The sequence below is a fragment of the Dasypus novemcinctus genome, chromosome 6 (assembly GCF_030445035.2).
Source record: "Dasypus novemcinctus isolate mDasNov1 chromosome 6, mDasNov1.1.hap2, whole genome shotgun sequence".
NCBI lineage: Eukaryota > Metazoa > Chordata > Mammalia > Cingulata > Dasypodidae > Dasypus > Dasypus novemcinctus.
This window is the reverse complement of record NC_080678.1, coordinates 77,595,009-77,622,194: the sequence shown is the minus strand read 5'-3', so window position 1 is coordinate 77,622,194 and position 27,186 is coordinate 77,595,009. Positions and strand designations below refer to the sequence as shown.

General features: G+C 35.0%; 1 protein-coding gene across 1 annotated transcript in view; it reads right to left on the bottom strand.

Moving 5' to 3' along the window:
• The window catches only part of TET1 (tet methylcytosine dioxygenase 1), a 144,914-nt gene that overhangs the window by 11,880 nt on the left and 105,848 nt on the right, over positions 1–27,186 (bottom strand). Inside the window, exons 7-10 of the mRNA XM_058298936.2 lie at positions 15,667–15,878; positions 7,976–8,126; positions 7,565–7,651; positions 3,502–3,591 (exon numbers count right to left, since the gene is read on the bottom strand). Of these exons, the coding sequence (XP_058154919.1) occupies positions 3,502–3,591; positions 7,565–7,651; positions 7,976–8,126; positions 15,667–15,878 (540 nt within the window). The remainder of the gene's footprint in view (positions 1–3,501; positions 3,592–7,564; positions 7,652–7,975; positions 8,127–15,666; positions 15,879–27,186) is intronic.

Below are 27,186 nucleotides of genomic sequence, written 5' to 3'. Positions count from 1 at the left end.
TTAATTCCCCACCCCCCTCCCCCAGTTGTCTGTTCTGTGTGTCTATTTGCTGCGTCTTGTTTCTTTGTCTGCTTCTGTTGTCGTCAGTGGCATGGGAAGTGTGGGCGGCTCTCCTTATGGGGCGCACTCCTTGCGCGTGGGGCACCCCTGCGTGGCAGGGCACTCCTTGCGCGCATCAGCACTGCGCATGGGCCAGCTCCACACGGGTCAAGGAGGCCCGGGGTTTGAACCGTGGACCTCCCATGTGGTAGACGTACGCCCTAACCACTGGGCCAAGTCCGTTTCCCCACTAACATAATCTTGATACAAAGACTAAGATTTTTGCATGTGCATTAAGATGAGTGGGGTTTTTTGTTTGTTTTATTGAATAAGAACTCTCAAAACTCAATAGTAAGAAAATAAACAAACTAATTGGAAAATGGTAAAAAGATTTGTATAGACATTTCACCAAAGAAACAATACAGATGCCAACTAACCACATGAAAAGATGCTCAACATCATTTGTCATAATGGAAATGCAAATTAAAACCGCAATGAGCTACTACTTCACATCCATTAAAAGGGCTAAAATTTGAAAAACTGACATTATCAAGTAATGGCAAGGATGTGGGAGGACTGGAATTCTAACATTGCCAGTGGGAATGCAAACTTGTAGGAACAGTAAACAAATTAGTGGTTGCCAGGAGCTGGGAAAAAATGTTAACAGTTATTCTATGTAATGAGAATATTGATTTATATTTTATTTCTGTACTTGATTTTTTTTCTAAGTAAACAAACCAAAAAAGAAATTTACAACTTGAGGGGATTAAAAAAATAGAATCTTCTCTTGGAATTTGCCCAAGAAAGAGGATTTCCTTCAGGTGTCCCAAAGTTGCTAGAGGCCATTTTGTTCCTCCCCACAGGTGTTCTTTTGGTTTATCAAAGCCTAATGAAGACAGAGAGGGAAAACAATATGGGGCAGGGGAGAAATAAATAAAGTAAATCTTAAAAAAAAAAAAAAAAAAGCCTAATGAAAAATTGGATCCACTACCTGATGGCCACAAAACCTGAACACTATTCCTGGCATTGGGGTCAGTGCCTGTGAAGGTGGGTGTGGTTGGTGATCATATGGCCAGGGAGTGAGGTAGGCTGGCATGAGAGAAGCGACCTAGAAGGCAGGCTTGGGGCTGAGGGGTACAGAGCAGTCCCGGACCCCGCCTTTACCTATAACTTTGAGTTCATTTGTCTCTTGACTACTGAGTAGTAAGAGTTATTTATATACTCTAGTAACAAGTCCCTCATCAGATGTATGCTTTGTAAATATTTTTTCCCTTTTTGTTAGTTTTTCATTTCTTGATAGTGTCCTTTGTACCAAAATTTTAAATTTTAATGAAGTCCAATTTATGTTTTCTCTTGCTGTCTATGCTTTTGGAGTCATATCTAAAAAACCACTACAAATTCAAGATGACAAAGATTTATATCTATATTTTACTTTGTTCTTTTTAAGATTTATTTTTTATTTATTTCTCTCCCCTTCCTCCCCCCCCACCCCAGTTGTTTGCTCTGTGTCCACTCACTGTGTGTTCTTCTGTGACCACTTCTATACTTATCAGCGGCACCAGGAATCTGTTTCTTTTTGTTGCATCATCTTGTTGTGTCACCTCTCCATGTGTGCGGCACCATTCCTGGGCAGGCTGCACTTTCTTTCGCTCTGGGCGTCTCTCCTTACGGGGTGCACTCCTTGCACATGGGGCTCCCCTACGTGGGGGACACCCCTGTGTGGCCCGGCACTCCTTGTGCGCATCAGCACTGCGCATGGGCCAGCTCCACATGGGTCAAGGAGGCCCAGGGTTTGAACCGAGGGCCTCCCATGTGGTAGGTGTACGCCCTATCCATTGGGCCAAGTCCGCTTCCCTCTATGTTTTCTTTAAAGAGTTTTATTTCTTACATTTAGGTTTTTTGATCCATTTTGAATTAATTTTTGTATATGGTGAAAGTTACAGGTCCAACTTCATTATTTTGCATATGAATATCCAGTTGTCCTAGCACCATTTGTTGAAAAGACCTGGCATCCTTGCGGAAAACCAATTAACCATAAATCATGAGGGTTTATCTTTGGATGTTCAATAATATTCCATTGATCCTTATGTTAGGAACACACTATCATTTTTGTAAGTTTTGACATTGTAAAGTATGAGTCTTCCAACACTGTTTTTCTTTTTCAAGACTGTTTTGGCTATTCTGGGTCTCTTGCAGTTCCATATGAATTGTAGGATTATTTTTGTGAAGGTGATGTGAGGTGTTTTGGGGTTTTTTTGTTTGTTTTTTTTTTTGAGGTATCAGGGCCAAGGATTGAACCTGGGACCTCATATGTAGAAAGCCAGCAATCAACCACTGAGCCATATTGGCATCCAGCTATGACTTTGATAGAGATTACATAGAATCTATAGATCAATTTGGTGAGTACTGCTATCTTAACAATATAAAATCTTTGATTTCTATCAGTGATGTTCTGTAGTTTTCAGAGTACAAGTCTGGACCTTTTTTCTTAAATTCATTCCTTTGTTACCTATTCTTGCTTTTGTATGTCCAATTGTTTTTTTAAATTTGATTTTTTTATTATTCATTGCTAGTGTATAGAAATACTATTGATTTTTGGAAAATGATCTTGTATCTTGCAAATTTCTTGAAATTGTTTATCAGTCTACTTGTGTATGTATATTCATTAGGATTTTTTATATACAAGATGATGTCATCTGCTAATAGTTTCTAAAAGATTTTTTATTATAGTAACATACATTGAACACAATTTTCCCACTTTAACCATTTTTAATTGTACAATCCAGTGGTATTAGTTATATTCAAAATGTTGAGCTACCATCAACACCATCCATTACTGTATAGTTTTACCTCTTCTTTTCCTGTCCAGTTACCTTTTATTTCTTTTTCTTGCCTAGCCTAGCTAGAACCTGCAATAAAATGTTGAATATAAGTCACGAGAGAGTGACATCCTTGTCTTATCCCTTATCTTAGGCAAAAAACTTTTAAGTCTTTTACCATTTAGTATGATCTTAGCTGTAGTTTTATTGTAGATGTCTTATCAGGTTGGAGTAGTTCTTTGTAATCCTAGTTTATTGGATGTTTTTTATCATGAAAGGGTACTGAATTTTGTCAGATGAATTTTCTGCATATATTGACAAGATCATGTGATATTTACCTTTAATTCTATTAATATGGTATATTACAAGGATTGTTTTTTATATGTTGAATCAATTGTGCACTCCTGATTTTATAGTTTTTACTTGTGGAAATAATATTTCTGCCACCCTGAAGGTAAAATTCAACTGCAATGATAGGAAGAATTTTTAAAAAAGAATTATATCATTTTTTTAAAGTGTCCAATAAAAATATATATTTAAGTCCAAATTTTACAGGTTTTCCTAAGCATATCTATTAGCAATGTTTTCATATGTATAGTAGTTAGCCATGTTTAAGAGCACAGGATAAGGACCCAAAACATACCTGATTTCGGTAAGCCACTGGAGCATACTGCTTATAAATTGGAGCTAATTGTGTAGCCAAACTCTGTAAATTATCTTCAAGATTTTTTTCCTATAGGAAAAGAGTATCCATAAGTTGTTTTATAATGACATATAAAATGAGTTTAAGGTATGAAATTGAATCGTAAATCATTGTTGATGGGTAGATAATACAAAATTCATACTTACCCTGATAAAAATAGCTTCTGTAGATAATAGCAGTGATTATTAGTTTTTTCTTAATCTAAATCTAAATTGTTAGTCATTGTTAGTCTGTATTATTTAGTCTATTAAAATTCTATGTTATAAGCTATTAGAAATCCAAATGGTATTAGAGGTAGGCTGCAAAATTGCCCATGTTGCTAAGAATCATAACCATATTTCATATTTATTCAATAGTACTAGGCTTTTGGAATAAATTAAATTAGACTGATCCTGCTGGCAAGGGGAGATGTCTAAGTAAAAAACTGTGATACAATGTGGCAAGCTTCTGTAACAGAAAAGGGAGAACAATACATAAAGCACATACTATGTATTAGATACTATGCTGAAAGATTTTAAAATAGAATATGTCTGCAATGTAATACCATGAGACAGGCATGATGATTTACCCTTTATAGAAGAGCTAAAGCTGAGACTGTGACAGGTTAAGTAAATGATGTAAGATCAAAGGTAATAAGTGGGGCCCTGGTTGTCCAAAACCAGTGTCCTCTCCTCTACACCATGACGGCTAGAAGTGAAGGAAGATTTGGTATGACTGTGAGGAGCATTTATACCATGTCAAGAATCTGGACTGCTATTGATAGTGGAGACATATAAGGCTTTTTCAAAGGACAACTACCATTAAAAGAGTCTTTATAAAAATGTCACTGATGACCATATGTAGTATGAAGCAGAGAAGAGATACGTTGGAGGCAAGAAGAGATGAAAAACCACTGGGGTAGCTTTTCATTGAGATGATTTATCCTAAATCAAGTCAGACACTTGATAAATGAATCGTCACATCTGAGGCAATCAGTTGAAAGAGGGCAGATGTTAGGATGAAGAAGGGACTAAAGAGGGTTGAGATTCTTCCTTATTTAGTATTGTGCCATAAACACAAGAAAGAAAATCTTCAGTGGATCAGTTCACCTACTGGTATGCATCAAATTTGGTTAACACCCAAAACCGCACATCAATGTAGACAAGGAAGTAAATTCTTGAGTGTTTTCTTACAGTCTTAATCTTGGTAAAGCATCAGTGATAACTCATTTTGTTTCCTATTGATTTATATTGATAATTTTATTACACAATAAATTTTTGTACGTAGGGTGAATTTCTAGATTAGTCCACTCCATTAATTTGTCTGCTTATATATCAGATACTTACTGTAGCTTAATAATACATAAGAAAGTCATAACTTTACTTCAAAAACACTTCCTAGCTATAGTCACCCATTGTTTATTCTATTTATTTGGGGGAAACTTTTGAGTTATTATTTAAAGACACAAGAAAAAGACTTTGTGTTTGTTTCCTAAGATTTGAGATATTTGGTGGGGAGGATAATTGTATTTTATTGCTAGTAGAATGATGCAGGAAAACCATGATAGCCATATATTGCTATTGATATAAACTTTGAAAAAGCCTTATTTACATAGGTAAATTCTACATTTCCTATGCACTATTAGATTTAAATTTATGAATATTCTTACATAATTTTCTTCTATTTTTTAGTATTATATACTCTACTGTGGACCATCCAATGTCACAAGTCAGACCGAGTAATTTATCATCTTATGAAATATGTTACATTTATCATGTGAAAATGTTGAAATAAAGTAGGCAAATTGAAACAAATCAAATAAGGCTTGTACAGATGACTACTGGTATCATTTTACAAATATATGGCTGATTTTTCATATTTGTTGTTTCATTAGAAAGAAAGTACATGTAAAATATAGAGGCCTTTTATAAGACCTTTACTTATTGGTACTCAAGCTTCCAATCCTCTTCACTTCCTACTCTGTACTGGCTATCTAAGACAATCATATCTACGTCCGTGGCTATAATTGCCATGTGGACCATCGACCATACCTTGAGCACCAAATACATATTACTGACTTTATATCCCCACTTGGATTTCCCCTTAGGAATCTCAAACCCGACATGTCCAAATTAAATTCATGATTTGCACTCTATGTACCTGGTCCTATCCTGCAAACTCCATGCTTAGGAATACTATAGTATCAAATTTTTAAAAATCTCTACAGATCAACCTCTACTCACCATTTCCTATGTCAAAAGCCTATTCCAAACTCACCATTATCTCCTCCTTGAACTATTTTCATAGCTAGCTAGCTCACTTCCTGATCCAATCTTGGCCACTTCTAATTAATTATTCAAAGAGCAGCCAGAGAGATCTCTTTAAAAGACAAGTGTGATTTTGTCACTCTCCTCCTCCAAAGCCCTTCAGTGATCTTCCAAAATTGTTGACATAGCTTACACTGCTGCTGCATGCACCTCACTCTCCCTTGCCTGCTGAGCTTCAGCCATATTGGCCTCTGTCAGTTCCTGGAATGAGCCACGCTTCTTCCTGTATCGTAAGCACTATACAGACGTTACTTATTATTAATAATAACCACAATCAAATACTGAGCCTATGTTCATGAAATGCATAACAGTATTATCGTTATAGAATAAAATTTTGTCATGCTACTGTCGATATTACTAATATATTTATATAGTAAAAGACATTGCCATCATATAATATTTCAAAATAAATTTAACTGATTAATTTTAGGAGAGAACTGCCATCACATTATCAGGTGTTCAGACCTTTGAATATGGTGCCCTTCTATATTTAGATATTTTGTATGTCCTTCATAAAGTTTTATAGTTTTCTCTCTACAGGTCTAATATATTTTACATCTCATGAAGTACTATACAGATTTTGTTGCAAATGTTAGTGAGATTTTTAAAAATTGTTGTTTCTCACTGGATATTACTGATAGGAAAGTCATTGGTTTCTAACAAGGTGACTTTCTCTTTCTACATACACACATACACACACATAGTCATAATATTCTGTAATTCGATTATTTTGTGTGTTCTATCTAGGAAAACACATTAACTGTAAATAATGATAGTTTTCACTCTCGCTAACATTTCAAGCTACTTCCTTTTCTTGTTTTATTACAGTGGCTAAGAAGTGCTGAATAGTTCCATACAATGCTGAATAATTCTGATTCTCTCTATAAAGGGATCATTGTTTACAAATTCTGAATTTATTTCAAAATGTTATACTTATTGTACTAAACATAGTTGGATTAATTCTTGCTGTCTTATTTATGTTTCCTATTTACCCTGCATTCTAATGATTTATTTTAACTCCCTTTGCTTTAACTTTTGGATAGATTGCTTTCTTTCATGTTTTCTTCATTTTTTTCTACAACTAGTTCAAAGATTATATATATACTAATTTTATTCATCTAAAACTTTTTAACATACCCTTCCTCAAATATATGTTTTTCTGAAATCTAGAGCAGTGTCTTCCAAGCTGTGGGCCATGACTCATTAATGTACTGTGCAATCAGCCTAGTAGACAACAACTAACATTTTAAAAAGAATTGTAATTTTCTATATATAAAAAATAGTAAATCTGAACTATATTTGAGATTAGCTTTTATTATATTTTAAATTAGCTTTGTTATATATTATAAGGCTAAGTATTTTTTTCCTGATAGGTTGTTTTTTAATTATTTGTGTGTATATATGTATGTATGTACTGGTTAGCAATATAAAATATTTTTTATTCTTAGTCATTGCTCAAAGTTTGAAAAACACTGATCTTAGAGTTAATAAGTATCTAAATCCTCCCCACCCAAAACAAGGCAAAAAACATTACCATATTTAGTTCCTATTTGTGTCCCACCCCCTCCCACTGCCTATCCCACCCCCACCGAATTGTAAGATTATGGACTTAAACTTATAGGTTGTTATTTTAATTAAAAATATAAGTACTCAACTTCTTAAATTTTACAGTAAGTTTGACTAATTTCTTTGCTCACCATGGCCTCGTGTCCCGGACAGATTCGTTCCGGTTTCATATATCTTCTTTCTGGATAACGTCCTTTAGTAATTCTTTCATAGTAGTTCTGTGGGTAGTAAACTTTCTGAGTCTTTGAAATGTTGGAAAATGACTTTATTTATTCTTCCTACTTTGGCTGGGTATAAAATGCTAGGTTCTTTTAACAGGATTCTCTCTGGGGTGGGGAAGTGGGAGAAGGGGGCCAAGGACACATGGAATTTGGGTTGGTAGTTCAAGACTTTAATTTATTTAGAATTTTTAACTATTTAGTTGTTTATTTTTTTTACTATTTCATTACTACTTCTAAATAATTTTTTTCATGTTTCAGAAACTTTTAAAGAAATGTACTTATATATTCATTGTATAATTCAAAAATGAAAAGGACACTTACGTGTAAGGGAGAGCTTGGATCAATTCTAAATCTTCTGGGGCTTGGGCTTCTACCAAATTTGCAGCCATTGAAATACATACTCCATGAACAGCCAAAAGAGAATGAAGCTCCACAAGTCTCTGGATCAATTCCTTGACATGTACAGGTACGACTGTAAGATGGTAATTGCAAGGGAGTGAACTGATAAAGCAGGATAATATCTCAGAACATTTAAGGTTCATATATTTTTTTAGAAGTATAGGTGGTTAATGAACTGGTTTTAACACTCATCTAATTTATTTGTTATTTAATGTAAAGAAATTTTAGACTTAACAACTCAAAACTAACTTGATTTTAACTAAATTTTGAACTGAAATGTTTATTCAAGATTGTAAATCAAAGTAAGTGGAATAAACTATATAGATCTGAAATATCCACACCCTCTTTTGATTTGAAGGTATCTGAATGAGAAAATAAAAGAGTCTGAATTTTAACTCCTGGTTCTCTTCCCTATCTTTGAATTTCAGCTTCTTTACATATAAAATGAGAATGATATAATCCTTTGCAAGACTGATAAGGGATAATAGGATGTTTTGTTTGTGAAATGAATTTCTCAATTTTAAAGCAAGACTTTATGAATATCACAAGAGAAAAAACAGATGTGCAAAGCCTGTTCCATTCAGTAACTTTGTTAATTGTAACCCTTTGGGAATATTTCTATAGCCCTAAATTAGAAGCTACAGTAAGAATGACATTATTTAAGAATAAATATAAAAAGAAAGGAAATACTGGAAGTAGCGTACACTGTGTGGTTACAAATTTGCACACTGCTTGAAAATTTTTAAAAGTATGTATGTTGTATTTATGTAATGATTTAAAAATACAAATAACTAAAGTTTGTCTAAAATGCATTTTTTAAGTAGATAAAATGAATATGGATGGAGCAGGAGTAGCTCAGGAGTTAAGCATGCACTTCATATGTACAAGGTCTTGGATTCAATCCCTGGTACCTCCTGAAAAAAGAACAAAACAAAGAATATGGAAATTTAAAGATCAAAATTATTTTTTTAAATTACTAAGGTCAGGAATATGTGTGGTATGTAAGATAGTACTTCTTGTAAGCAAAGAATGTAAACAAGATTGTTCAAGATAGTATGAAAGAAAGAAATCTATACCATGAAGGAAAAAAGGGAGGAAGAGGACGAATTGAAATATTTGACTGCCCCTAAAACGTCATAAAAAGTTGAGAGATACTGTTTCAAAGGACAAAATATTGAAAGCTGATAGGATGGAAAAATGGGATGTAAATTTAATCAAAGGGTTAGATTAAATTGGAAATTGCAGAAGGAAAATAAAATTACCAAGTATCCAGATTTTAAAGACAGAGAAACATACTTTAATTTACTATTAACCATTATTTAAAAATTAACACACACTGAAAATATGAAAAAAAAAAGGACCTAAAAAGCTCTTATAGATCATTTTAAATAGATAAAATCACCAGTAATGGGAACATCAGCTTTAAGTAGCTCCTAGTGTTATGCACTAAGAAGAAAATAATGTAATATTCTTACCAATAATGCATAAGCTCAATTGAATTGGAAGGAAAAATTAGAAAAGGCAATATGACAACATTCTACAAAACTAGCCTGTTTCCATTTTGTAAAAGTCAATGCCAGGAAAAAGACTGATATAAAAGCATTAAGAGGGAAGTGGATTTGGCTCAACTGATAGAGCATCCGCCGACCACATAGGAGGTCCAGGGTTCAAACCCCGAGCCTCTTGACCTGTGTGGTGGTGAGCTGGCCCATGTGAAAAAAGCACAGCCTGCCCAGGAGTGGCACTGTACACATGGAGAGCTGACGCAGAAAGATGACGCAACAAAAAGAGAAAGATTCCCAGTGCCACTGACAAGAATGCAAGCAGACAAAGAACAACACACAGCGAATGGACAGAGAGAGCAGACAATGGGGGGTGGGGGGAAGGTGAGAAAAATAAAAGAATAAATCAATCTTAAAGAAATAAAATAAAAAGCATTAAGAGACTAAACAGACAAAACAACTAAATGTAATGCATAGTTCTGAACTGAAGCCTGGAAGGAGGAACATTACTGCAAAGTACTTTATTGGGAAAGATGATATATAAATAAATGTATAGATTAGATAATAATTATTTTATCAAAGTTAAATTTCCAGATTTTGATGATTATAAGGGGATTTTAGGTAAGAGAATGCTCTTATTCTTCGGAACCTTCCCTTGATATTTTATTTAGAGGAAAACTGCATGAAATCTGCAATTAATGATTATATGTGTTTTGTGTGTATTTGCACATATGTGTATAAAGGCAACATGACAAAAGCTTAATAATTGGAGAATCAAAGAGAAGGTACGTAGAACTTCCTTGAAGTACTACGGCATCTTTCCTGAAGTGTTTTTAAGTTTTTTTTTTTCTTTTTTCTTTTAAAGGATAGGCTAGATCTACATTAAGTGAAATAGAATAATGCTTATTTTATTGACTGGGAAAGATTAAGCAAGATAATATATGTACATCACACAGAACATTGCCTTCACACAAGTGGTATTATTATTATAATAAAATAATTAGCAGCCATTAAAAAATGATGTGTTCATACTTGTTGACATTGGAAAGATAAAAATATAATGAAATTATAATATATGCATAAAGGAAAGCCCTGGAAAGCATACACATTAATATTGTGTGGCAGTTGGGGAGGAGAGGACATATATTTTTACATTTTTCATAATAGCATTTCTTTAAAAAAAGAGAGACCTATCTAAGGAAAACTATATAACAATATTGATGGGTACAAAAGTGAACAGTGTAAAGAAAAATCATGTTATTGGATAGGAAGACTGAATATCACAATGATGTCACTTCTTAATTTAATTTGTTAATATAATGTAATCTCATTAAAATATTAAAAATTTTTATTAAAACTAGACAAGTTTGTTAGAACTAGATTAGTTTATTATAAACTTTATTTGGAAGCACAGAAAAACAATAATGAAAGAAATCCTTGAAGAAGAAAAAAAAGTAATATTAGGGAACCTAGACATATTAGCTTTAAAAAGATATAATAAAATCCTTATAATTTAAAAACACGGTATTCATATCTGAAGACAGATGGGACAATTATACAGAGATAGTGATAACTATATATAATTTTAAAATACAGTAAAGGCAGCATTTCCAGTCAAGGGGAAAAGATATACTCTTAAGTAATAGTGGTGGGGTAAGTAGAAAAACCTAAAAGTATATGACAGCTTCTCACCATTCACCAGCATAAATTTTAAGTACATAAGAGATTTACTTTAAAAAAAATGAAAAAAGACAACTACTAAAAGAAAACAAAGATGAATTACACTGTAGCTTCATAAAGAGGAAAACTTTCCTAATTTTGACTCAAAATCCAGACACAAATGAGAAAGAAAACAGCTATATTTGATTATGTATATTTGATTACATAAAAACACTTAGAAAACTAAGAAGAGAAGGAAACTTCCTCAACATGATAAAGGGGATATATGAAAAACCCACAACTAACATTATATTCAATGTCAAAGTTTTCCCTCTCATCAACAAGACAAGGTTGCCCACTGTCACCACCACTGTTATTCAACATTGTACTGGAAATTTTAGCCGGAGCAATTAAAGGTAAAAAGAAATAAAAGGCATCCAAGTTGGAAAGGAGGAAGTAAAACTTTTCCTGTTTGTAGATGAAATGATCCTATATATAGAATATCCTAAAAAAATCCACAACAAAGCTACTATAGGTAATAATTCAGCAAAGTAGTTGGTACAAGATCAACAAGCAAATATCAGTAGTGTTTCTATACATTCGTAATGAAAAATCTGAACAGGAAATAAAGAAACAATACCATTTATAATAGCAACTAAAAGAATCATGTATCTAGGAGTATATTTAACCAGGGACAAAAAAACATGGAAAACTACGAAATATGGCTAAACAAATTAAAGATCTAAATAAATGGAAGAATATTCCATGTTCATAGGTTGGAAGAATAAGTTATCAATTCTACTCAAAGTGATTTACAGCTTTAATGTAATTCTAAACAAAATTCCAACAGCCTTCCTTGCAGAAATGGAAAAGCCATCATCAATTTTATATGGAAGGGGAAGACCATGTGGCTCAACCAGTTGGGCACCCCCCTACCACATGGGAGGTTCTGGGTTCGGGTACTGGTGTCACCAGAAGAAGACAAGCAGATTCTGCCTCTGCCACAATGAGCTAGACATTGCCCCTGCCACAATGAGCAGATGCCACAGCCCATGGAGAGTGGATGTGGCTTAGGCTGTTGGACACTTGCTTTTCATGTGGGAGGTCCCAGGTTTGGTTCCCAGTGCCTCCTAGAGAAGGTGAGCAAACAATGAGCAGACAGATGAGAGAACCATCTGGGGGATGGGGAGGAGGGCATAAGAAAAGAAAAGAAAAATAAAAAGTAAATCTTAAAAAGAAAATTTTATGGGAGGATAAGGGAACCTGAAGAGACAAAGCCATCCTGAAAAAGAAGAAAAACATTGGAGGATTCACATTTCCTGATATTATTTCAAAATTACAGTACTCAAACAGCATGGTACTGACACAAGGACAGACATAGAATCCAATGGAATCAAACGGAGATCTGAGAAATAAGCCTGCACATCTATGACCAATTGATTTCTGGCAAAGGTGTCAAGCATACTCAATGTGGAAGAAATGATGCTGGGAAAACTGGATATCCTTAGGCATTAAATACATTAACTCTAAGAACTGTTAATAAAAAAATGGAACAACTGGCTGTCTACATGGAAAATACAGAAATCAACTCAAAGTGGATCAAAGATCTAAATATAAGAACCAGAATTATAAATAATTCCTAGAAAGAAAACACAGGGAAGGGTCTTCAGGACCTTATATTAGGCAATAGTTTCTTAGACTTTATATCAAAAGCATGATCAACAACAACCACCACTACCACCACAAAAAAGATCAATAGGAGTCCAGAAAAATTAAACTTTTCGGAGAAAGCATACCCTACGACCACCTTGATTTTGGACTTCTAACTTCCACAACTGTGAGACCATAAGTTTCTGCTGTTTTAAGCCAAATACTTTGTGGTACTTTGTTACAGAAGCCTTGAGAAACTATGACACCAGCAGTGCTGAATGTAAGACCCATGGAGTCGCTTGCAGGACTGCTATATTATTCTGTTTATTTTTGTGAAAAGGCAGTAAAATAGAGTATGAAGTGAAAAGTTTTTCTCTTATTCCTGTTCCTAAATCACCCTTATTAGGGGCAATCAAGTTAATTAGTTTCTACTGTATCCTTCCAGAGGTATTTCATGAATACAGTAGATAGAAGCAAGAGTGTATATTCCCCCTCCTTTTTTGCAGCGTAGTGTATAACTATTATATATCTTGTTCATTTTTTTACTTTAAACTCGGAGACCTTTCATCAATACAGTACACATAGAACTTTATTCTTTTTTGGTGCTACTTTGAATTTTATTATGGAAATTCAGTAGTTTACCTAATGAAATTCCTATTGATGGACATTTGGTGTGTTTCCAATCTATTGCTATAATAAACAGTGTTGCAATGAAAAAAATTTAAACTTTTGTGCATCAAAGGACTTCATCATGAAAGTAAAAAAACAGTCTACAGGGGAGCAGATGTGATTCAAGCAGTTGGGTGCTTGCCTCCCACAAACCTGGGAGGCCTCAGGTTTGGTTCCCAGTGCCTCCTAAAGAAAAAAAAACAAACAAGAAAAACAACAAAACAAAACAAACCACTAGTAAAAACCAACAAGCAGACAATGAGTACAAAAAATGGGCAAACAGAAAAGGGAGCCATCAGGGGCAGAGGAAGACAATCTACAGAATGAAGAAACCCACATATCTGATAAGGATTTAATATCCAGAATTTATAAAGAAAGCCTACAGCTCAACAACAAAAGATAAAAAACCCACTTAAAACATGAACAAAAGACTTGAATAGACATTTCTCCAAGAAGATATACACATGGCCAAAATGTAAAAGAAAAAATGATTCAACATCATTAGCCATTAGGAAAATGCAAATCAAAGCCACAATGAAATACCATTTCACACCCAACAGAGTGGCTACTATTAAAAAAATGAAAAGTAGCAGGTGATGGAGAAGATGTGGCAAACCAGGAACACTTGTTCATTGTTGGTGTAAAATGGTACAGCTGCTGTCGAGAAAAGTTTGGCTGTTCCTCAGAAAGTACAGAATTACCATATGATGCAGCAATCCTACTTTTCTAGGTATATACCCAAAAGAATTGAAATCAGAAACTTGAATGAATCTTTGCACACTGATGCTCACTGCATCATTATTCATGATTGCTAAAGGATGGCTGCAACCCAAGTGTCCATCAACAGATGAATGGATAAACAAAATGTGATATATACAGTCACTGGAATATTATTCAGCCATTAAAAAGAATGAAGTTCTGATACATGTGACAACAGGGATGAACCACCTTGAAGACATCATGTTGAGTGAAATAAATCAGACACAGACAGACAAACACTGTATGACCCACTTATATGAAATAATTAAAATAAACAAATTTATAGAGTCAGAAGCTAATATGCATGTTACCAGGGAAAGGAATGGGGATGTCATGCTTAATAGGTATATAGAGTTTCTGTTTGGGGTGATGGAAAAGTTTTGGTAATGGATGGTGTTGATGGTAGCACAACATTGAGAATGTAGTTAACAGCATTGAATTATATATTGGAATGTGGTTCTAAGAGGAAATTTTAGGTTGTATGTATGTTATAAGAAGAAAACAATTTTTTAAAGCCCAACCACAAACACTGAATCCTAATGTAAACTATGGACTATAGCTAATAGTATAATTATAACAATATTCTATCACCAATTGTAATAAAGACACTATACTAATGCAACATGTTAATAAATGGGTTGGTATATGGAAACTTTGTGTTTTCTGCATGATTTTTTTTTCTCTAATAAAAAGAAAAATAAAACTTCTACTGTAATGCCATAAGCAAAAGCAAAAGCAAAAAGACAAATGACAAGCTAGAAAAAGTATATCGCATACCAAGGGTTAATAGCTCCAATATATAAAAATTGAGAAAAGAGGAGCAACCCTAAAAAAAAAGCTCTAGAATACTTAACTGATGGCTTATAAGAAAAATGGCAAAAGACTATTAACCATATAAAAAACATAATTTCACAATAAAAATTCAAATTAGAACTACATGGATACCATTTCATACCTGTTCCTATTAGATTGGCACTTATTCAGAAATTTAACAATATATTCACTGACTAGTGTATGGAGAAATAGTTATCCTCTTACTTTGCTAGAGGGATTGCAAAATGGTACTACCCCAAATGGAGGAGCTTTTCCTTAATGCAAAAGTTCCGTTCTACTAGACCCTAGGTATTCAAGAGTGACTGGGTTGGGAGTGGGGAAGGGGGCGAGTATTAAAGAGGAAAGCAAAAGAAAGTTATTCTTAAAAGGCCTTAATTCACTCTCAATCTAAGACTTTTTAAAAAGAAATATTCTTTTTAGTTCCGTGGTACCTAAATTCCTGTTATCCCATTTCATGTACTTAGTTTATAGTTGATTAACAACTTAACATTATGTAATAGACATCTGGATGGCAAAGCAGTACGAAATGCATTTGATTACTTTTCATTGAGGGTGCATCTGCGGTCTGTGGGATGGCCATTGTAGGACTTTAGACTCTCGGTGAGCTCAGTGTATAATCGGTCAGCCATAGGGAGAGGAATGCCGTCCCACACCATGATGAGCACCACCATCACGGCTGTTTGGCAGTGGTGGCCTGTACGTTGCCGGACCAGACAAAGAACTTTTTCTTCATCGCTGCTTCTTCTTAAAACCTACAAAAGAAAGATGCATTCACTTACGGAAAACAAGTAACCTGAAGTCAAGTGCAATGGATATTCCTTATAAAGCATTGTACAATTCTATTAACTATGGATTTTTCTTTTTAATCACTATTCCTCATAGGGTTGAAGTCTATAGGACTCTTCCTTTGTCTCACTAGTTGCCTCCACACAACTCATCTCAGAGTATCCCAGGTTTCACGACTGACAAACGGCAGGCTGAACAAAAATCTGTGATATATAGTTATTATTTGTAAAAGAAGCACAAAGCAGACAGTGTTATATTTCATTGTTGTTACAATACAGAGGGCCCAGTGCAAAAAAGCCTGACTAACTGCTCAATTCTGACAGGACAACCCAAATAGACAGAAGTAACTGAGAAACCCCCAACATTCAAAAAAATTGAGTGCTGAAGTTTAGCATCTATGGAAGTTATAGATTTTTGTTCTGGGGAAATGATTTTACTATATTGAATGATTAATAAGTAAAACCATATCTCTGCTATTTCTATGATTTGTCCATACTATCACAAGGATGTTTCATTTCAACATTACTCCCGAGAAAAAGGTGGTCCTGCTGACTTGGGGAATGCTAAACACAACATTACGGATCCACTTTCTTCACGGCATCATGCCCCTGGGGGTATTTAAAAGGCATCTGAATTATTTAAAAATTGGTCCTAGTGTTCATAATAAAAAGTTCTATAGAAATATTTTTACCACATAATACCAAGCAACTGTTTTTGCTTTTCCAAGCAACTTTTTAAAGCTTCCTCTGGAAAGTTTGCCCTTCCATAGCTCACAAGTTTACAGAGCAGAGAGACTGATTACCTAAATATATAAATAAGTACATCATAAAACTGCCCACCAGTGTGACCAAAATGAACTAATAGCATAATAATATTCCATTTTTGTTGCTATAATACATAAACTTGAGATGAAACTTCTTAAAGACATTAGTTACCCAATATCATTTTCTTCTGTCATCTCCAGATGGTTAGCAATCATTTCTACCAAGGCATTCAGTAAAGCATCCCTTGAGTAGAGTTGGCTTTAGGACCTTCCCCCTAGACACAATTATTTATATTAAATTTTTTTCCGTATGTATATGTCCTTTACAGCCAAATAAGAATACATTTGCTTTCAAGTATCCTCAAATATAGAACAACATATATCACATCAAACAAAATTACACCAGATAATTTTCAACATTTATATTCACACTAGTCATTGTATGGGAAATGCTAAAATTCAATTTATTGATTTATTTGTGCTCTTTCTGGATTTTCCAGATTTCCTTAAGTGAACATTAAAAAATTAAACATAGTGATTAGGAGGTGAATCTCTATATTCAGATCAGGTTAAACAAGTTGATTAAGTATCAAAGCTGTAAGGTCATTATATTGAAAACTCTAAAATATTATTGAAAGAAAATAAAGAAGACCTAATAGAGATGGATACCATGTTCATGGAGTAGAATAGCCAATAGTATAATCATACCAACTTGCTCAAAATAACCTCTAGATTCAGTGCCATACCACTTAAAATCCTACTGGGAATAGTTAAAATGGGAAATGTTATATTGCATATATGTTACCACAATAAAAACATTTTAATTACTACATTTCTTGGTGGAAAATGACAATCTTGTTCTGAAATTTATTAGATAATTCACAGGAACAAAAACATAAAAGTGATTTACTAGATAGCAACACTTACTATAAAGCTGTAATAATTAAGATAATTTGGTATCAGTGCAGGGATAAATGTAAAAAGAGTCTTGAACCTAACCTTACATGATCAATTTGAAGTATATTATGTATGTAAACATGAATGGCAAAATTTTTAAAAGAAAAGAACAATGATTTTAGAATAGGAAAAACATTTAAACACAATATAAAATTTGCCAATCATACAGAAAAACCTGAAGTTGTGCTATAGCAAAAGTAAGAACTTCTGTTCATCAAAAAATATTAACGAGAATAGATTAAGAATATAACAATAGAGTAGGAGAATATATTTGCAATATATATAATTGACAAAATATTCAAAATACATAAAGAATGTCCACAAATAAGTCCTAAAAGCATCATAGAAAATTGGGCAAAAAAAACAGACCAGGCACTTCACAACAGAGAATATCCAAATGACCAGTAAGCATATGAAACTGCAATTTTCCTTAGCAAACTAAAACCATGATTAAGAGCACATCCAATAGAATGATTAAAATAGAAAAGATATAAAATGCCAAGTATTGATAAGAATGTAGAATAACTGGAACTCTTACACATTCATCACAGGAATATAAAAATATAAAAACACTTTGGAAAATTGCATATTAGTTTTACCCAAAGCTGAAGCCATGCATACCCTGTGATCCAGTGATTCTGCTTCTAAGTATACCAAGCATAAACATTCATATATTCCACAAAGATATGTATTAGAAAGTTCAGAACAGTTCTAGTCATAATTGTCCCAAATCAGGAACAACTAAATGTCCATCATTAATAAATGGCTTAATAATTTTAAACCATTCAGTATAATAGAATACTAACGGGAAATAAGAATGATCTATAATTATAACACACAACACGGACATTTCTTACAACTATCATTATAATGTTGAGTGGAAGATGCAAAAAAATATATTCTGTTAGACTGCATTTATGTAAAGGTCAAAACGGGCAAAATTATTCAATGATGGTAGAAGGCAGAACAGTGGGTTCCACTTGGAGGGGAAGAGGTATCTAGGAGGAGACACAATAGTGCCCCGGGGGTGGTAGTAACGTTGGATGCTAATGGCCTGAATAGGTCTATTTTATAATAATTCATTGAGCTTAGGATTTCTACATTATTTTGCAAGTGTATTATAGTTCAAAGTTTACCTTGACCTAAATTAAAAACAAACAAACTGCTTAAATATTTATTCACTCTGGAAACTTTGGTATGTTACTTAACCTTTCTAGAGTAGCTCAGAGTAAGGAACTAATAAATGTTAGAGACTATTTTATATCTGTTTGATTTACCACTGCATACTTGGCTCTTGAGCACATAACTCAGTTCATAGAAGGCTCTCATTAAATAGTTGTTGAATGAATGTTTAAAAACCACAAAAAAACAATGTGGTTGCATTTTATGAAAATTTCAAATACTGCAATTTTCACTACTAATAAGTTGGAAACTCATTTCATGCAAACTTAAAATGATTCAAATATCTCAAACTAAAAAGTTTTGTCAAGAATCATGTTATTTTGTAACTGGCGGGATATATTCATTTGTAGACAGTTGAAACTGAGGCCACATAACAGAGCTACTTTAAGTGGTAAATGTTACATCCAAACTTCTGTGAGCAATATTAGTGATGACTTATTTTCACTTTTTGGCTACAGTGAATAATGTTGGTATAATCATTAGTGTACAAGTTTTTGTGTAGACATATGCTTTCAGTTCTCAAGTATATAGGTAGGAGTGGAAATGCTGGGTCAGAGGGTAGCTCTGTTTGTTTGTTTGTTTATTTATTTATTTGAGGTACTGGGGAATAACCCAAGACCTAGGATGTAGGAAGCTGGCACTCAATCACTGAGCCACATCAGCTTCTGGGTTGGTTTTCTCATTCGTTTTCTCATTCATTTTGCGTGCTGTTTGTTTTTTCAGGAGGAACCAAGAACTGAATCTGAGACCTCCCAGGTGGAAGGTGGGTGCTCAACCACTTGAACTACATTCACTCCTTGTGTTTAACTCTTTTGAGGAACTGTCCCAGAGTGTGTGAAATGATAGCTCACTGTGGTGTTTTTTTGTTTGTTTTTTAGTTAGCCAGTAATTTATTAAGGAATGGTGAGAAGAAAAATGGGATAAAATAACAGATCCTGGGATCCAGGTAGAGAGGAGGGGGCTGAAGAGTGATAAAGAGGGCTGATTTAGAGACTACAATTCCCCATTATAGATGATAAATCTCCAAATTTACTTGTATATTGTTCCAGGCAGGAGAGCAAAGAAGGCCAGAACTGGGGAGGGGAGAAGGTGAGAGCTGGCGTCAAAAGGCAAGGGAGACTCATGGTGGTTTTGATTTATATTTCTCTGAAGATGATAAGCATCTTTTCATGTGCTTACTATTTGTATATCTTCTTTGAGAAAGGTCTATTCAAGTACTTTGTGCAATTTTTAATTGGGTTATTTGTTTTTTACTGTTAAAATGGAAGAGTTGTTTTTATATTCTATATACAAGCCCCGTATCAGATATATGATTTGCATATTTGCATATATTTTCTCTAATCCTGTTGTCTTTTTTCTCTTTTAAATCTGGTTGTGTCATTGTGTTTTTGGAGCATTACTTCACTGCTGAGGGACCTTCCACCTCTGTGCACAGGTCTTGGACACCTTTTTAATTTTTTTTTCACCAGGAGGTCCTGCATATGGAAAACGGGAGATCAACTGCTTGAGCCACAGCTGCTTCCACCTCTTTCTTGATAGAATACTTTGAAACACAACAATTTTATTTATTTTATTTTTAAAATTTACTTTATTTTTTAAATTGACTTTATTTTTCTTTCTTTAACCCCCCTTCCCCCAGATAGTTCTCTCGTCTGTCTGCTCATTGTTAGCTCGCATTCTCCAGAAGGCACCAGGAGCCAAACCTGGGACCTCCGACATGAGCAGCGAGTGTCCAACAGCCTGAGTCGCATCTGCCTCCCACGGGCTACAGGGTCTGCTGGCTTGTGGCATCTGCTCAATGCAGCAGGGGCAGAGTCTAGCTCATTGTGGCAGGAGGTGATATCTGCTCATGTTTTTTTTTTTAAGATTTATTTATTTTTATTTATTTCTCTCCGCCCCCCCCCCCCGGCTGTCTGTTCTCTGTGTCTATTTGCTGTCTTCTTCTTTTGTCTGCTTCTGTTGTTGTCAGCAGCAAGGGAATCTGTGTTTCTCTTTGTTGTGTCAGCTCTCCGTGTGTGCGGTGCCATTCTTGGGCAGGCTGCACTTTCTTTCTCGCTGGGCGGCTCTCCTTGTGGGGCACACTCCTTGAGCGTGGGGTTCCCCTTCTCAGGGGAAACCCGTGTGGCACAGCACTCCTTGCGCGCATCAGCAATGCACATGGGCTAGCTCCACAAGGGTCAAGGAGGTCCTGGGTTTGAACTATGGACCTCCCGTGTGGTAGGCGGACACTATCCATTGAGCCAAATCTGCTTCCCCTCTCTTCTTTTAGGAAGCATCAGGACCAGACCTGGAACCTCCCATGTAGTAAGTGGGCACCTAAGGGGTTGAGCCACATCCGCTTCCCTGTTTTTAATTTTAATGAATTCCCATTTATCTACTTTTTTCTTTTGTTGCCAGTATTTATGGTCTCATATATAAAAAACCATTGTGAAATCCAAAATCATGAAGATTTATACCTATTTTCATTGAAGAATTTTATGGTTTTAGCTCTGACATTTAGATCAATCCTTTTTGGTTTATTTAAGATTTATTTTATTTATTTCTTCCCCTACCCGCATTATTTGTGCTCACTGTCTGCACTCTGTGTCTGTTTGTTGTATGTTCACCTTCTTGGTCACAAGTAACCAAACCCAGGACCTTCCATGTGGGAGGGGGGTGCCCAATTGCTTGAGCCACCTCCACTCACTGCTTATTGTGTTTCTCTTTGTGTTTCCTTATTGTGTCTCATTGTATTTCCTTGTTATGTCTCTCTCTTGCATCATCTTGTTGTGTCAGCTCATCATACTAGCCTGCTACATCAGCTTACTATCCTGTTTGGCTTTTTTAGGAGGCACTGTGAACCGAACCCAAGAACCCAACTGATTGAGCTATATCTGCTTCCCAGGATCTGTCCTTTTTGAAGTAATATTTTTATGTGGTGTGAGGCTGGGGTCCAACTGCATTCTTTTCTTTGTGTATATGCATTTAACCCAAAAAATTTGTTGAAAAGACTATTCTTTTCCCCATTGACTGCCTTACTATCTGAGTCGAAAATCAATTTAACATAAATGTAATGGTTTATTTCTGGAGTATCAATTCTCTTTCATATGCCAGTACCACACCTCATTGTTGTCACTTCTCTTTCATATGCCAGTACCACATTTCATTGCTGTCACTTAATATTTCTGCATTTCCTTCCTTTTAAATTCTGTATACTTTCATTTTCATCCAATCTATTATTAAAATTATTTTGACAAAGAAATTCTAGCTATATATGAGGCTGCTGTCTAATCATGTCTCCCTCCTCTAATTCCTGGAGAAGTGAACTAAAAAAGTAAAGTTCAGCAAAAAAAAAAAAAATTATTGACGCTGAAACCAAATTCATTGACAAATATGAGGACCAACACACTCAATTTTGAACAATTTGACAATGAATGAACAATAATTTCAGGAAAGCATATTTCCTGATTCTTACACCATTTGTCAGTGTACATAAGTGATAGCATCATCTTGAGGCTCCTTACTAATATCCCCACCACCAACTTGCAGAGAAGTAGATGAATGGTATTTGCATAAAAGCCTGCCACTCTACACAGAAGGGAACCCGTAAAAATCCATGGGTAATTATTGTTCTGTAGGAATGGAATAAAACACATCTAACCATTAACATTGAACCTGAAGATGAGATGTATATATTAAATCTATAGAAAGCAGAACCCAGGAACCCTGACAGTGTTGGTATAAAACACCTGCATTTGTCAAAATTAATCCAACTCGGCACTTAGTATTTGTGTATTTCACACTACAGAAATTATACCGCAAGAAATTGAAAGAAAAAAAACAACACATGATGACTTTCTGGAGCCTGTTTAGTGAATGATGATTCTTCATGTCAGGTATTTGATGGCAATTTAATTGATTGTAAGTTTTGACTGAAAAAAAAAAAATCTGTGGTAAATGACAACGAAATGTAAACAAGTGATCCTGGATTGGATACCGAATCAAGACAAACAATTGTTTACTTTTTCCATGAAGAACATGATTAGGAAAACTGACAATCTAAATAAGACCTGAAGAATAGATAATATTATTGTATCTGTATTATCACTGTACTGTGGTTATGTAAGATTTTGATCACTGTATTGTTATATAAGAGAATATTCTTGTTTTTATGAAAAATACACTAAAGTATTTAAGGGTAAAAGGACATCATGTCTGTAATGTAACAAAGTGTTCAGAAAAACAGGGCAAAGAAGGAAGGAGGAAAGGAAAGCAAATGTAGTAAAAAGTTACATTTGGTAAATCTGAGTGATGGCTATATAGGAGTTCTTTGTACTATTCTTGCAGTTTTCAGTAAATCTGCAATTATTTCAAAATAAAACATTAAAAAAATATTTCTATGAATGTTTGAGAAAAGCTAAATCCATACAAAAAGAAAGCAGGTTGGTTAGGTTGCCAAGGTACAGGGACGGGGGGAAAGGGCATAACTGAACTACTTAAATAACATGGGATTTTACTTTGGAGAGATGAAAATATTTTTGAACTAGATAGAGGTGCTGGTTGCACAACATTGTGAATATACCAAATGCCACTAAATTGTTCACTTTAAAATGGTTAACTTTATGTTATGTGAATTACACCTCAATAAGAAAAAATTCTATGGTACTTGCAAAATTTGGGGTCAGTATGTATTCTATTCTCAACACAAGCTTGGGACTTGGTGCTCACAGCCTACAATAATGGAAGACAAGTTCTAGAATAAAGTCACTAAATCATTAGCTAAAGGGGCAAGCTACATGAGAGACATCTGGATGGAAAGTACCAACTTAAGAGATTTAAAGAACAGGCCACTGTCAGAATGTAAGAGCCAAGAAGTAAGCCCCTGCATAATTTGTGTAACAACAGGGGAAAGTCTTGTAAAAGAAAAACAAAACAAAACAAAATTATCTCCTTTTAGTTAAAGTAAACTCCTAGAGTAAGTCATTTGATATTAATTTAATTTCTTATTTCAATTGCTTTTAGAAGTACTAAAATCTGTAGGACAATAAATATATTAAGGTTTAGACAGCATCCTAAATACATCAATCTAAATCAAGAAGTATGTGAATTTATACGAATCAATTAGAAGCCAAGAGGCAAGTCCAAAACTTTTGAAATTAAGAAGATACTATTTTGTCTATTTATGCCATAAGCAAATTGTTTATAATAACTTGGGAAGCTGGTTAAGTAATATAAATGAAAAATAGATATCAACACAAAATTGAATATACATATAATTTATATGAATGGGACAAACTGTTAATAAAACATTTTTTTCTACTGTAATATTGTTAGGGGGAAATATAGGGCATTATAAGGGGCATGTATGAGCAGGACATTAAACAAAGATACAAAGTAGGTTCAGTCAGCTTATTCTGGTTTAGAATAGTAAGATTTCGTGGGAAAGACTCTCAAGGACTAAAACAAAGTTTATCAAGAGAGACGAGACAGTGCAAGGGCAATTCTAAGATTTTTGGAAACCAGGATCCAGAGGCAAGGATGTTAATTAAGGAAGAATTCTAGGGAGGAGTTTAACTCAGTGGTTGAGCTCTTGCTTCCCACCTGTGGAGGTTGTCCTGGCTTCAATCCCCGGTACCTCCTAAAATAAAATAAGAAAAATAAGAGGGCGGGGAAATTCTGCCAACGGTGTTAACACCAAATGGCTTCTGTGGTTATACAACCAACTTTCTTAAATTATGTACAGTTGGTTCTATTTCTGAAATCTCTGAAAAAAAATAATGCTTGTTCTCTTTTCAAGATGTAGTTCAAGAGTCAATACCTCCCCAAAGCTCTTGTCTAGACTCTCTCTGCTCCCTATATGCCATGGTCAAGTAGGGAAGGGATACCATTTGGTAGTAACTAGTACCTGGGGATGAATGAAAATGTGACTCATCTAGGAGGAAAGCAACCTGAAGCTTAAGAGCTAAAAACTGATGGGGGAGTGAAGCAGATTTGGCCCAATGGATAGGGCGTCTACCTACCACATGGGAGGTCCAGGGTTCAAACCCAGGGCCTTCTGACCCATCTGATGAGCTGGCCCATGCGCAGTGCTGATGCGCACAAGGAGTGCCGTGCCACACAGGGGTATCCCCTGCATAAGGGACCCCCATGCGCAAGGAGCGCTCCCTGTAAGGAGAGCCACAAAGCACAATATAGGCGCAACCTGCCCAGGAATGGCACCGCACACACGGAGAGCTGACACAGTAAGATGATGTAACAACAACAACAAAAAAATGAGACAAAGATTCCGGGTGCTGCTGACAAGAATACAAGAGGACACAGAGGATCGCACAGCGAGTGGATACAGAAAGCAGACAACTGAGGGTGGAGGAAGGGAAGAGAGATAAAATTTTAAAAATTAATGAAAACAAATCAATAAATCTTTAAAAATAAAAAACAAAAAACCTGATGGGGGAAAGCCAAGTTACACAAACCAAGGAAGGGATGAACTTCCCAGAAGGGGGAACACAAATGATAGTTTGAATTGCTGAAGAAAGACTATGATAAGGATTGAAGATATTCTTTGGCAGTTAAGGTATTGGTGACCTTTGGGATAGCACTTTAAATATAACAAATCATTAGGAAAAGAATTTCAATCAATTCTATGACCTGGTCCCCTTTGGGTTATAAATTATATTTCAACAGTTTATGAATAATTCTGAAAACTATATTTTAAACTGTTACTGAGGGAAGCGGATGTGGCTCAAGCAATTGGACTCCAGTCTAAAATACAGGAGGTCCACAGTTTGGTTTCCGGGGCCCCCTGGTGAAGGCAAATTGGCCTGCACAGCGAGCTGACCTGAGCAGAGGTGCTGACTCATGCGGAGAGCTGGCGCAGCAAGATGACACAACAAAAAGAGACACAGAGGAGAGAAAATAAGAGACGCAGCAGAACAGGAAGCTGAGAGATTGAGTGCCTCTCTCCCACTCTGGAAGGTCCCACGATCAGTTCCCGGTGCCACCTAAAGAGAAGATGAGCAGACACAGAAGAGCGTATAGCGAATGGATGCAGAAAGCAGACAGCGAGCACAAAAGCAATGAGGGGTGGGGAGAAATAAATAAATAAAGCTTTAAAAAAAAACAAAAAACTTTTACTGGTAACATGGTCTGGGTGGACCAAACAATTTAAGTTCCTTATGGGGAGCTCTTAAGGCAGGTTAGACCAGGATCAAGAGTGATACTGTGGCACATCCTTGGTGACCTCTGACTTTCTGTTGGAATACTAGGTGATTCATTACTACGTAGTAAAAACTAATGGACACTGCACAATGAAGACTACAGAACACTGCTGAAATAAAGATGATGTTATGATGAAAGCCTTGATATTGTTAGGATGTCAGTACTAACCAAAGTGATCTATAGATTCAGTGCTACCACAATTGAAACTCTAGCAACCTCTTTTGCAGAAATGGAAAGGTCAAACCTCAAACTCATGCTCCAAATAGCCAAAACAATTTTGAAAGTTGGAGGACTCATACCTCCCATTTCAAATCTTACTATAAAGATACAATTATTAAGAGAGGGTGGTACTGGTATAAGACTGGACACATGGAAAAAAAGAATAGAATTGAGAGTCCAGAAATAAATCCAGTTTTCTATGGCCAACTGATTTTCAGTAAGGGTGACAAGTCTCTGAAATGGTAAAGAACAATCCCGTTTACAAATGGTGCTGGATATCCACATGCAACAAAATGAAGATGGAACCCTATTCACATCATATACAAAATTAATTCAAAGTGGATAAAGAACTTAAATATAATAGCTAAAACCATGAAACTTTTAAGAGATAACATAGGGTCAAATCTTCATGACCTTGAATTTGGCAATGGATTCTTAGACATTTAGATGACATGAAAAGCATAAATAATGAAAGAAAAATAGATATGAATTAGACTTCATCAAAATTACAAACTTTTCTGCATCAAAGGGAACTATTATAAAAGTAAAAAACCTACAGAATGGAAGAAAATACTTGGAAACCACACATCTGACAACAAATTAATATCCAGAATATATAAAGAACTCCCACAATTCAACAAAAAGACAACCCAATTTAAAATGAGCAAAGAACTTGAATAGACATTTTTCTGCAGATATACAAATGACCAATAACCATAAGAAAAGATGTTCAACATAATTAGGCGTTAGGGAAATGCAAATCAAAACCCTAAGGAGACACCATTTGACACCCACAAGGATGGCTATTATTTTGAAAACTGGGAAATTATCAGTGTTAGTAAAGACATGGAGAAATTGTAACCTTCATTCACTGTTGGTGAATCTACAGAGAGTAGATTAGAAGTTATGAGAGACTGAATGGAAAAGTGAATGTGAAAATATTGCTCAGTGGGTAC